The sequence below is a fragment of the Citrus clementina genome, unplaced genomic scaffold (genome assembly GCF_000493195.1).
Source record: "Citrus clementina cultivar Clemenules unplaced genomic scaffold, Citrus_clementina_v1.0 scaffold_3, whole genome shotgun sequence".
NCBI classification, from domain to species: domain Eukaryota; kingdom Viridiplantae; phylum Streptophyta; class Magnoliopsida; order Sapindales; family Rutaceae; genus Citrus; species Citrus x clementina.
In genome coordinates, this window is record NW_006262339.1 from 43983436 (window position 1) to 43995614 (window position 12179).

The window sequence follows — 12179 nt, forward strand, 5'->3', positions numbered from 1 at the left end:
GACCAACCATGTGGGCATATGGGCCACAACTCGGAAGCCCAATGATACAAAAAAAAGCGATATTAAAGTGGTTTTTGTAGGCCCACTTCTGAAGAAGGAACTATGCTGAGGTTAGCTCTTATCTTTTCAGAAACACCAACAATAATTCAACCATTTTGTTCTTTTGAATCATGCATCCATCGCAAGGCATGACAAAAGCTTGCCATATAACATGATAAAAAGCTCAATAGGAAGAACCCACTGGCTTCATGCCAAATTATTGAGGAAGAAATGATAGTTCTTATTCATCATGCATTCAGATAATTTGTATATTAACCATCTGATCCACAAACCGCCTGGACCCAACTGGGTTTGATATGGAATCAACCCTCTACAATCAAATGGTCAAAAAATGTGCATAACATGATTGATGTTCAATAGAGACGAGCTTGTTAGAATCCTAGAGAAAAATCGAAATCACAGATAAAACGTAAAATTTCTCCAAAAGAAGAATCCTGGGCACATGGTCCGATACAGGACTCGTGTTATACACTGGAGATTGAATCGACACTTGTACTGGTTGCCATAACTTCACTGATATCATGTGCGAGTTCTGAAGGGCAGAATCATATTAAGCTCGAATGGATCGGTTAGTTTGATTTCATTTATATTTGTTAGGTGGTGAAGGAGTGATCCGAAGTTATGAACTACACTGTTTAGAGTCCTTTCAAACAGTTGCTTTTGGCGGAAAAGAAATAATAAAGGATGAATGGACCACCTTTGGCCCTCAGTTCTGACCATGAAAAAGCTTATCATTCTTAAATGAACATTCTGCTTATTTAACACGCCTTGAGACCCTGGCATCTAAAGGTCAATGACGAACTAAAATCACTTAATGATGACCAACCACCACAAGGTGGCAAGGTTATTAATACCCTAATAGCTATAATTATCAACTCATAATTGCAGTTCAATGGAATAATTTACTTCACTTAGAGACGAAGCTAATGCACTTTCCCTTTGCTTGAACGCTAAAAACAATGTCAATTTTTGCATTCATTTTGAATATTAAATTGCTAAGCGTGGTTGCCAAATGCTTGAAAGCTCACGCACCCACTTGACAGCATTTCAATTCCGGACTCCAACTATATCGCACCTTTTTACAACTTCGAAAAGTAATCGTTTGATATGATGCCTGGATTTCAGGTTAATCAAATATCAAACATTTCCCAAATTTGTTAAACCGAAAAAAGGATGTCAAGCTTTAATTAATTTTTAAAAAAATAAAAAGAAAAGAAAGCTAATAAAACAAAAAGCAACGAGCCAATACCAAGCTAGTGAAATTAATTTAAAAGCTTCTAATTGGCCCTCAGCCCCTCACTTCCAGTTCAGAATATCAACTTCCTACGAGGCAGCGCCGCTACTGGATTACGTTTCCCGGAAAAGGCAGCGAGATCACGGATGGTTTCCCCGATCAAATCTTTAAATATGAGCCGTTCTATGTCAAGCACTGCCTCGGACATCTCAATCGGGCAATCCCCGTTAATGGCATCCCCCGCTAAGTCCTTTTTTAGCACACCACATATGACATTAAACAAGTCCTCAGATGAGTCCCTCTCCCGGATTTTCTGAAATTCCAACCAAATTTGTTGCAGTGAAGCCTGCCCAGAATTGGAATTTGCATAAGAAACGACTTTCCATGGCGGCAATTGCCTCCTGCGAATCAGAATTTCATTGATAGTATCAAATATAAGCTTTCTCTGCAGTCTTGAGACCTTGGAGGTATCCTTTCCCTTGAGATATTGTTGCTTCTCTAGCAATAAAAACATATCTGAATCTTCCGGTAGGAAATTCGATGCCCGGAGAATATCCGAAATGTAGGTGAAATCAGAGTCATCATCCTCCGATTTTGATTCCACAGATGAAATCCCTAGGCTCCAGATATCATCTTCCAATTCGTTTTGTTGGTCTGTTATTTACACCAGGTAAAATGCACAAGAGTCAGATACGTAGCTGCTAACATAGCAAACAACAGTAGAAAATGTCAAAAGACTCAAAACCTATAGTAGAGCCCACACCATTGATCGAACGCCAAACAATTTTCATTCAATATGAGTAACATACTGACATAACAAAAGCTTAAAGATGCTGACAGTGACAAAGAAAGGAAATTGAAGATGCCTCTGATTGGTTACCAACGTGGGCCACTCCATAACAAAACCAAAGGCAGCAGCATAAAAATGCATAGCTATCGATGGCATCCCGATGGACACCTGTCAGTAAGGTTCAGCGAACATATTCCATTTCAAGATTCAACCAGGCTAAGCTAACCACTGGGATTTGATTTTACCCAGATCAGGTAATTTTGCAGAAAAAGAGGTTCCAGTCACTGCCCTTTTTTAAGTACCATCATCAATCACAGTTGTAGTTCACGCATTTAATTTTTCACTCCAAAATCCAGCTTCGTCGTTCCGTCAATGAATCCGACGATCGGCATCAGTGGGTACCATTGATAATCAATCCCACGTGATTGCTCGTGCCACATAAATAATTTAGATTTCCCACTACATCATACAGTCATGGTGTTCACTGTTACCTCTCTAAAACTTAGCTCAGCCTTTTTCTGTACCCGAACCAGGTAATCAACAATTTAATGTTAATTAAACAAATCGCACTACATTAAAACCTAATTAATTTCATTTTCTACCCAAAACCAGGAGAGAGAGGACAGGGACAAATATCTACTACTATTGAACGTACAGCATTGACTTAAACGGGCCTAGCAGTAGTAGCATACAATCAAAGACGTCACGATAGTCAAATGCAAATCCAGAAAGCCAAGCCATCAATGTCGAACTGTGCACAAATTAAACGGAATGGCAGGGAAAAAAAAATGAAAGAGTCTCGCACCTTTGAAATCAATGCTCCGTTTCATAACAGGAGAAGGAGACGACTCGTCCTTGTAAAACGATGAGTCAAGCACCGATACCGGACTCGGTTGCAACTCGCTCGCAGTTATTTCCGCTATACTGTGTAGCAGCTTATCACATCTCTCCAATAAGCTCCTCCCTTCCTTGTACTCCTCCACTTTTGATCTCTACATTACAATTTAGAAATTTAATTAATACTTGTTATTAAAACGGAAATATTTTCTTTATTTTTTGGAAATACTATCAATTAGCAGCTTACCTCAGTATCAGTTTGAGAAGAGGTGCAGCTTATACTACATTCAGAAATCGTGGATACTTCATCCTCCGCTGGGGTGAGTAACTTATCGTCCTTGTGACAAATCTCAGCCATTGGTTTGGCCAATCTCGGAGAACGGTTTGTCGTCTGATCTGATCCAATCCTTTTCACTTTACTCCTTGGAGATACTCTGCTCTGCTCCATAACCGTGGACTCATTATTCACTTTCCTCTGCGTATCGATACTCAACGGTCTTCTCCTGCTTGGACTTCTAATGCTGGTCTCGCTTCTGGTCGGCGAAATCGAGTTTCGTCCTCGGATAGGACTGCTGTGGTTCCGTACATTCCGGTCAATCTCCGGTCTGTCACGTCTCGGGCTCACCCCTGGCGACATCTCACCGGAGAAATTCAAGCTCCAACGAGTTCCTGCCCTTCGAAAACTTGAAGGAGATGACGAGTCGTTGCCGGCTATTCCTTGCCGATTAATTGCCCCCGGTTTCATAACGACGATTGGAGATTCATCATAGGCGAAGTTTCTTAGACTTGAAGCCTGGCTTGAGGGTTTCTTCGGATGTAAAAGGCCTTTCAGTTGCAAAGCTTCAAGGATTTGCTTAAGAGTTTCGAGATCCTTAGAAGGCTCGTCGATTCCTCGCATTTTAAGCCTCTTCTCAATCTCTCCGTATATGGAAACGCTCTGTTTCGGCTCGGGAAAAAAATCGGCCGAGTCGAAGAAGCTCTTCTTTTGCAGTTGAACTATTCCTCTTTGGGGTGCTTTAGCTGACTCGCTTCTCACACTTCGTACATTGAGCTGCTTTGGATCTACACGTCGCCCATTCACCATTCGTTCTTCGGTACCTGCATTGTTTTGATTTTGCCTCGCATTCATCTGCGAATACGACGGCTGCGATTGTTTTAACTGAAAGTTAATCCCGTCGATGAAACGATACTGATCTTTGGAGACTCTAGACTCGGAAGCGGATCTTCGTAGCTCCGCTTTCTTAGCTGGTTCAGGATCCGAGTTAGGCAACGATTCAAGTCCCATGAGCCTCGCGATGACGCTCGTTGAACGTCGCTGCTTTTCTAACTCTTCTCCCGCTGATGCTTCTTCGGTGTTTTCACAACGGTTTGCCGATAAAATCGCGGCGTTAGTGCGGATCTCCCTGGGTTTGAGGCTTCCCTTGGCGTCAACAACGGCTCTGCTGTCTAGAGAAAGCCTGGGAGCTTCTTTGCAAAACTTCCACGACGATCTTGTACCTTCCTTGAATTCGAAAACCGGGAGAGGAGGCGCCACCTTGCTGTCAGTCTTCAACGAAGTTGCAGGCTCCTGCGCCGGAGACGGAGACGGAGACGGAGACGGAGGCCGAAGCTCCGTCACTGGAGATTGCTTGAAGCGGTCCGGGGACGGTGTAGATTTCCCTTGCTGCTGCTCTCTCGAAATAGTAGAGGACTCAATACTCTTCTCCGATTCAAAGGTAGAATCAGCAGCCTGAATTTAGTTTCAAAACAGTGAAATAAGCAGCCAAACAGAGCACAAATACAGAAAAAGACATAATGATAAACTGACCAGAGAGGGAGGGAGGCGTTTGGTGGAGCTAAGGCGTTTGCCGGTGAGAATATGATGGCGGTCAAAGATCTGGAGGAAACCAGCCATGCAACCCATTTGCTTCTCAATCTGTTTCTCTAGATTCTGCTCATGTACTATTCCGGTCGTCATTTTCTCTTATTATTTCTCACTTTCAATCTTCTTTTTTTTTAAAAAAAGCACGCCTGCTCTCTTTTGTTGGCCTAAAAAAATCTCACTCTCTCACTTTCCGATCTCCATTTTTCACATTCCTCAGTTGCTCTGTTTGTATCTCTATAACTTCGCCTCTATCAACGTCTCCCGCTTTTCTGGTCTTTTAAAGGGTAGGCGAAGTTAAGGCTGAGGACAGAATGCGGGGCCAGACAAAAAGACAGGAACTGCCCTTTTCGTTTGATGAAATTTCAGAAAAGTCTTCCTCCAGAGTTTCGGCCCTATAGCTGTAAATGGCAATTGGGTCCTCCACCAAGGGTGGGCTTGAATTTGAGATTGCATATTTAGGGCCTTGTTTATAGTTGTAGAAAGAGCACAAATGCTCCGTGGGTAATGCTGTCCACGTGTCCGATTCCACTTCCTTAATGTTCGTAACTTTGAACGATGACCAACTTTGACCAATTTTTTTCCTAAACTAGCCCCGCCATCTTGCGCACTTAATAAAAAAAATGGTTCATAATGATTGATGACACACTCGTCTGCATGCAGTGACGCTCAATACCATATGACTTTTCAGTCCCTTGACTGTTCTACAACAGCTTATTGGCTAAAACCAAAATACTCTGAACGATTCTTTGGCTATATTATAGAGTACTAATGTAATTCTCCATTTTCAATTATTCTTTTCTCTAAGAAAGAATCAATTGGTAACTTACGTGTATTTTAAGGCCATATGATTTTCCGATATGAAGCAGAGACCGTTCTCTGCTATCTCCATTTATGATCATCAGTTGCGGGTGCATATGAACCAATTTAAGGCCGCAATAAGGGGGAGAGAGGGGCGGGGGGGGGGGGGGGAGGGGGGGGAATAATAACACACATCACGAGCATAGTTGATAATTCTTGAGTGTAAATGTAATAATGTTAGAGAAAAATAAAATACATTACATTGCATTACTCCGTTTAAACGGTAGATATATCATTTATATGGTAAAGTGTAGCCCGTGACCGTGAGCATTGGTAAATTTACCCACCATGACTCATGAGTCGAGGCCACGCTTTTGTTTTGTTTTTGTCCATCTACGTCATCATTTTTTCTCAAATAGCGTGCGTGCGTTAGCGACAATTTAAAAGCCGAAGCCTTGCAGCCACGCCCACGCGGCATCCCACAAACTAAACTTGATTTTCACCTCCGCCACCGACTGACCAAAACTACCCGACGGAGGTTCGGGAATTGGAACTCAGCCACCGCCTTTCCACGGTTGGAACACGTGGCCTCAATCTAGAGTCACAGCTAGCTACCAGGTAATACCACAGAGGCACAGAGGTAGCTGACCATGACAAGTGACAACAGTTCTATATAATCAATGGGGTAAGCAGTGGGCCCCCTCACGGAGTATGCCACGTAAGCCACGAGAATGAGAGCAATTTAGTTTTTGCTATTCGCTTCACACGGAGGGCGCGTTTACTAGACATAATAAGAATACGGTGGACGATGAGATGAGCTGTAATAACACTAAATTAGATATAATATTTTGTGTAATTTAAGATAAATAATTATGTATTATATTTGGCATATTATTAGATTAGATAGGACTGATTAATAACTAATATATTTATTTTATGTTAAATTAATTATTATAGCAGAACTTATAATAATATTTTGCTCTTTGTTTTTATTTTTTTTACTATTTTTAGTCTAACTCATTATCTACTGACTAAAAGAAAAAATGACAAACCATTCTCTTATCCAGACTAATAACATAAGATAAGATTTTAGCTTTAAAAATCTTATAAGCTAAAATCTTATAATAGGGATTCTATAAGATTTATGTATCAACTATTCACATGATTAATTGGTGGGATTTAGATTACTAATCTTAACTCTATTTTGGCTCCAAAGTCCAAACTCTAGATTAAGGAGTAGTTTGGCAATATTGTAATTTTTAAAATAATTATTAATAAGTATGTTGTAAAAATAATCAACAGTAAAGATAATTTATTAAATATTTAGTAAAATTTATAAGTTTTATAAGTAGTAGTATGTGTTTAGTAAATTTTATTATTAAACTATTGTAAGAATATAAATAATTGAATTAAATATCATGTTGAATAAAATTTATTATACATTTATAAACATGTATATAAAATATTTTTTATTGTGTATATGTAATAATTGATAAATGAACTAAATATCTTATTCATTATCATTTAATTTTTTATTTTGGTATCTCAATATAATTAATAATAATAATAATAATCTATTTAAAGTTAACCATTTTGTTACCTAATTAATAAAGATACTTTTGAATTTTTATAAGATACATAAGGATATATATATATGGAATTGTAATGAGAATAAAACTGATTCTCAAAATTATAATTTGTTATCTCATATTTTAGATTTCTATAAATAATTAAAAAGTTACTTCTTTTTTATTTTTCAAAATCAACTATAGGATGAGATAATTTTATCAAAAGTAATTTCTAAAAATATTTATCAAATACTAAAATTAACTTTTAACTTTTAAAAATTATTTTTGAGCCTTTTAAAAGCAATTTCAAACCGACCCTAACACTACCTTCTCTTAAAATAATCCAATTCTAACATCTTTAATAACCACCAAACAGCCCCTTAAGGCGGCCTTTGTTGCTTTGCATAAAAAGATCGCATCCTCACAATCCCATGGACCCATGCATGTGTACAAAAATGCAATGGCTAAAAGTTCGCCAATTATTTATTTATTTTTATTATTATCATTATTTCGAGGCTGCTAAATACTTATTTAATTTGCGTATACTTATATATTATAGGCCGATTGGAAAGCCAAAGAATTTTCGGATTACTTTTACTAATTAGATCATGCATGTGGTCCGGAACAAATGAAGAGGGCACTGTTTATCTTTTCATAATGTGCACGTATCTCTGAATCTCGTGAGCGTTGATTTGATATTATACAGGTTGTAAGCTTAGAAAAATCCACTCTTCACTATTCTCATAATCCTTTCAATCTACCAAATGACTGATTCACTTCTCCAATGCGGATCTCAAAAATCTGGCTTCCCCACTAAATTAATCTTAAAAGATTAGTTAAGGCGCTATTACACTGGTGATTTTTTCTTTTAATATATTGCATGACGATTTCCTAATATTTTGATATATAAGAAATATAAAGTGAATGGTTTTGATCTATGCATCGGCAATGGGCATAACTCAAAATCTGCTTCAATAAAAGAGAAAATCTATTTCAATGGCTATCCAAAATCTGAACAATGATCATCGTTTACCATCTTTGTCGCTAATTATTAATATATATATATATATATATATATATATATATATATATATATATATATATATAACTTCTAATGGTCCTATGAAAGAAACCCTAATTTACAATTTTAATTTTTCTCTCAAGTTGATAAACTAAAGGCTACCGGTTGGAAGCAATCCCTAGTCTTCTAAGGGATTGGGGACTGCGTCCAGATCAGGGACGGGGACGGGGATCATGGTCCCGCCCCAAATCCGCACCATTACCTTGTCTAATCTTATAGAAATTAATTTAGTTTATTTCTCCTGCAGAGTAAATTTTACGTGGCTGTGTTCTTTTCATTTCTTTTCTTTTCCCTTGTTTGAAGATAATATTAATATCTCTGTTAAGCTATCTAATAAGATTATATACTTACGGTAACTTATCTTTTACGAAAAATTCTATATTTTTTTTTTAATTTCGAACAAAGGTGTGACATATATCATCTATTTATACATATAAATTCCATTTTGTTATCAACAGTATCTTTCTAGGGGCTTATGCATTCAATATCTGTTTTGAATTTCATATATACCTGTGTCCTTTCTTAATTGGGATTTATTCCCCCGAGTAACGTTAAACTTACTGCATAAAAGATAATTTATTTATTTGTTCATTTATTTATTTATTTATTGTGAGAAATATAGAAGCTAAATTTTTAATAACATTGAAGACAGCTTTGCTTGTGGCTTCAACAATTCAATACACGGTTGATATGCTACACTAACATCACATTATACATACTCTTACTACATATTATATATATAGAGAGAAAAAGAAATATTTCAAATCAGAATCTTGATTTTGTGAAAACTCGCAAAAGTTATTAAACCATATTGTTTAATAGTGTAATGATCATAAAAACTATTAAACCATATAATTTAATAAATTTTTCATATTTTAATAAAGTCTAAGATTTTAAACCACTTCAATTTATCCATCCATCTATCTATATATACACACACACACACACACATACATGTATGTATGTATGAATGGATGCATGCATGTATTGGGCTTTTCAATTAAGTCCTACTCGAGGGTTTCTTAATTTAGAAAGAAGATTTGATTGTTTCTAAATTTTTATTAATTAATGTTTATCCTCAATATTTGTGAAGTTGTAACATGCAACTTGCTCCAGTGGGAAAGTAGAGGCAGAAGTTAATGTAACGAAAACTAGAGTTAATACGACCCAAATGCTGATCGACGCACTTGTATGCTTAATCATACTGAATTAAGCTCGAAATGCTAAGTTTACTCGCTCAGAAATTGAGGATCCAATAGCGATCAAATCTAGGCAGGCACTTTTGGTGCAAATTTTGGTAAGTGTTCGATACTAGTCTTCGATTACGCAAATTGAGTTGAGATCTTTAGAATGGTCACTTGATTTAAGCAACTTCATGGTCAAGTTGCCAAGAAGAGTCAATATCTTAAAGTAAGAGAAAATTAGGATATCTTAAATAAATATATATATATATATTTGTCTAAGCGACCTCCCTAAGAATCACGTGGTCTTATGTTTCTTCTTTATTGGATTGGATCCTCAATTTTTTTAAAAAATATTTATGTTACAATTTCACAATCTATTAATATTAGCATATTTATTATGGCACAATTTAAGTTTCTACTTTCATAAATATTAGAGAACATCTATTTCACCCATAAGAAAAAAAAAATTATTTATACTCAATTTTTTTATTTAAGAAAAAAAAATTATAAGAATCCCTAAGATGGGACTGGAACTCGCGCTAGCACTTTAACGGGGACATTTTTCTTTTTTCAATTTACCTTCCAAATAACAAGAAGGTCCGCTTCTTAAGTTTGATAGTGTATTTATACATAGCCAAGGTCGATTATATATATATATATATATATTTTATTTTTTTTTTACTTTTTTTCGCTTATGGCCTCGGCTTTTTGGCTGCTCAATTTATAGATTTTATTCTATAAATTATTTAAGTTTATGGTTTCTACATTATAGCTCTCATTTAACCAAAATTCCAATTCCACGGTTCGCTGACGCTGAAGCATCATAGCATTTAAATGATGTCATGTTAGGGAGCCATTTATTTTTAAGCGTGAGTTCAAATATTGTCCGAGTGCGTCAGACTTGATATTATTATTATTTTTTTTTTCTTTTTGGGTTATAATAATGGCAGAAAGTGGATGTAGCTCTCTCGTTGAAAGAAACCGCTTTAAATTTGTGTCTGATTACTTGCTTTTTTTTTTCAAAGAAAAAATTTATTATTGCTGCTTTGCAGTAAGAATTAGGACGTTTAATCCCTATCAAGACTGAATTACTTGTGAATGTGACAACAAAGATTTGTCCCCGATCTTATATATATATATATATATATAAAGTATAAACCCCTGTTAACTGTAATTAAGAAATAGAGAAGAATATAAACTTAACTGAATCCTGAGGAATGGGATCGAAGAGCAGCTAGCAGAAGAATGCAATAGAAAATCAATTTCCTGGCTTCCAAACAGACCTCATGAACTATAATGATTGGTGGGGTTGCAATTCCAATCTTGAAACTGCGGGGTGAGCGTCAGGGTCAGTGGTCAGGCTGGCTGCCACCCATGTGATTTGTCTTCAGGACAGAAAAAACGAAACCTTTCTGGGTTGCATCATGTGAGCCTACATTTCTTTTGAGTACATGCCCAGCTAGCCACTTAACTATTCTATTATTATTCTTCATTTCATTTCCTATATGTATTACATATTTATAAATATAATGGACCTAACATCTCAGTCATTTGTCTTGTCGATGCTCTTATATTCGTGTTCACAATTATATTTCACACAAAGCATGCACCTTTTATCTCTCTCTCTTTTCATTTAACCCACATGCATCTCAGATCTCTGCAGGCACCTTCCTTAACTTTTCATAAATACAATTTCATCCTCACCCTCGGCCTAGCCATCTGAATCTGACACTTGTAAGTGTAAACATGCAGAAACCCAGTAGTAAATTATTAGAATCCAACTTTATAGTAAGCATCTAGGGAACTTAATAATATATTGTGGGCCACTCTCTCCTAAGGTTTCCATGTCCTGGTTGCATGAATTTGGTGAGTCCGCACATTTTTCAATCTGTAAATCCCATGTTCTATATATATCAACCGACCCTCGTCCTCTGCACACATTCCTTCATTTTCTATTGTGGTTCAAAAGCAGATTTCACATTCTCCCTATGCACTATAATAATAAAATAAAAGAAAAAAACAATAATTAGACTGTCGTTTTTAAAGCACCATCCTGATAAAAAAATCACTAACTGCTCGCCTCTAAAGTTACTGCTCGACCCTTGAATGAAGATGTAGATTTTATTTTACATAGGGTTGATCAGATAGTGGCAGGTAGCTAGAGATGAATAGATAGGATGAATTAACAATATTCAAAGTTCCTGTCAGGGGGGGAAAATGTGCAGATATAATTTTATACAAAGTGCTTCCCATATGCTGAGAGAAAGCACTTCCCAAATAACTTATGTTAAAAAATAGTTGATTGGTCTAGATAAATATGGGAATGCTGAATCAATGATGAAGAAGGAGATGGGATTCTGATTCCCTCTCTCTAGGGCTTAGCGGTTGGACCACTCTCAACTTTGAAGACTACGCCCCCTCCACATGGCACTTCATATGATATATATTTTGTATTATATCATGTGAATTGCGAAGTGATCACCACCCCTTGCCTCTTGAACATAAATAATCCCTAAAGGCAGCTCCAAATTTTGCCGCTTCATTTTCATTCCAGATTCTTGTATTTATTATTATTATTACATCAGTTTTGCAAAAGAATGTAGAAGAAAATTGGCAGTAGAACTTCTCTCTTCACTCACTGCCAAGGTCAAGTCAAGTAGCATCCTTTAAGGAAATAAAGATAAAGATGCTTGAATGATGAGACTTCTGATGAAACTTACTTAGTCTTTAATTTTTTTTATTTTATCTTTTTGTTTCTATCTG

The 12179-nt window shown here is 36.5% G+C and overlaps 1 protein-coding gene across 1 annotated transcript; it reads right to left on the minus strand.

Annotated features, from left to right (window-relative positions):
* Nucleotides 1-1011: 1011 nt before the first annotated feature.
* Nucleotides 1012-5163, minus strand: LOC18047997 (protein LONGIFOLIA 1). Its single transcript, XM_006443888.2, has 4 exons — nt 4729-5163; nt 3169-4650; nt 2890-3076; nt 1012-1948 (listed from the first exon to the last, which is right to left on the minus strand). Exons 1-4 carry the CDS (start codon nt 4876-4878, stop codon nt 1368-1370), a joined length of 2400 nt encoding a protein of 799 aa, XP_006443951.1. The 5' UTR covers nt 4879-5163; the 3' UTR covers nt 1012-1367.
* Between the last annotated feature and the right edge of the window lie 7016 nt (nt 5164-12179).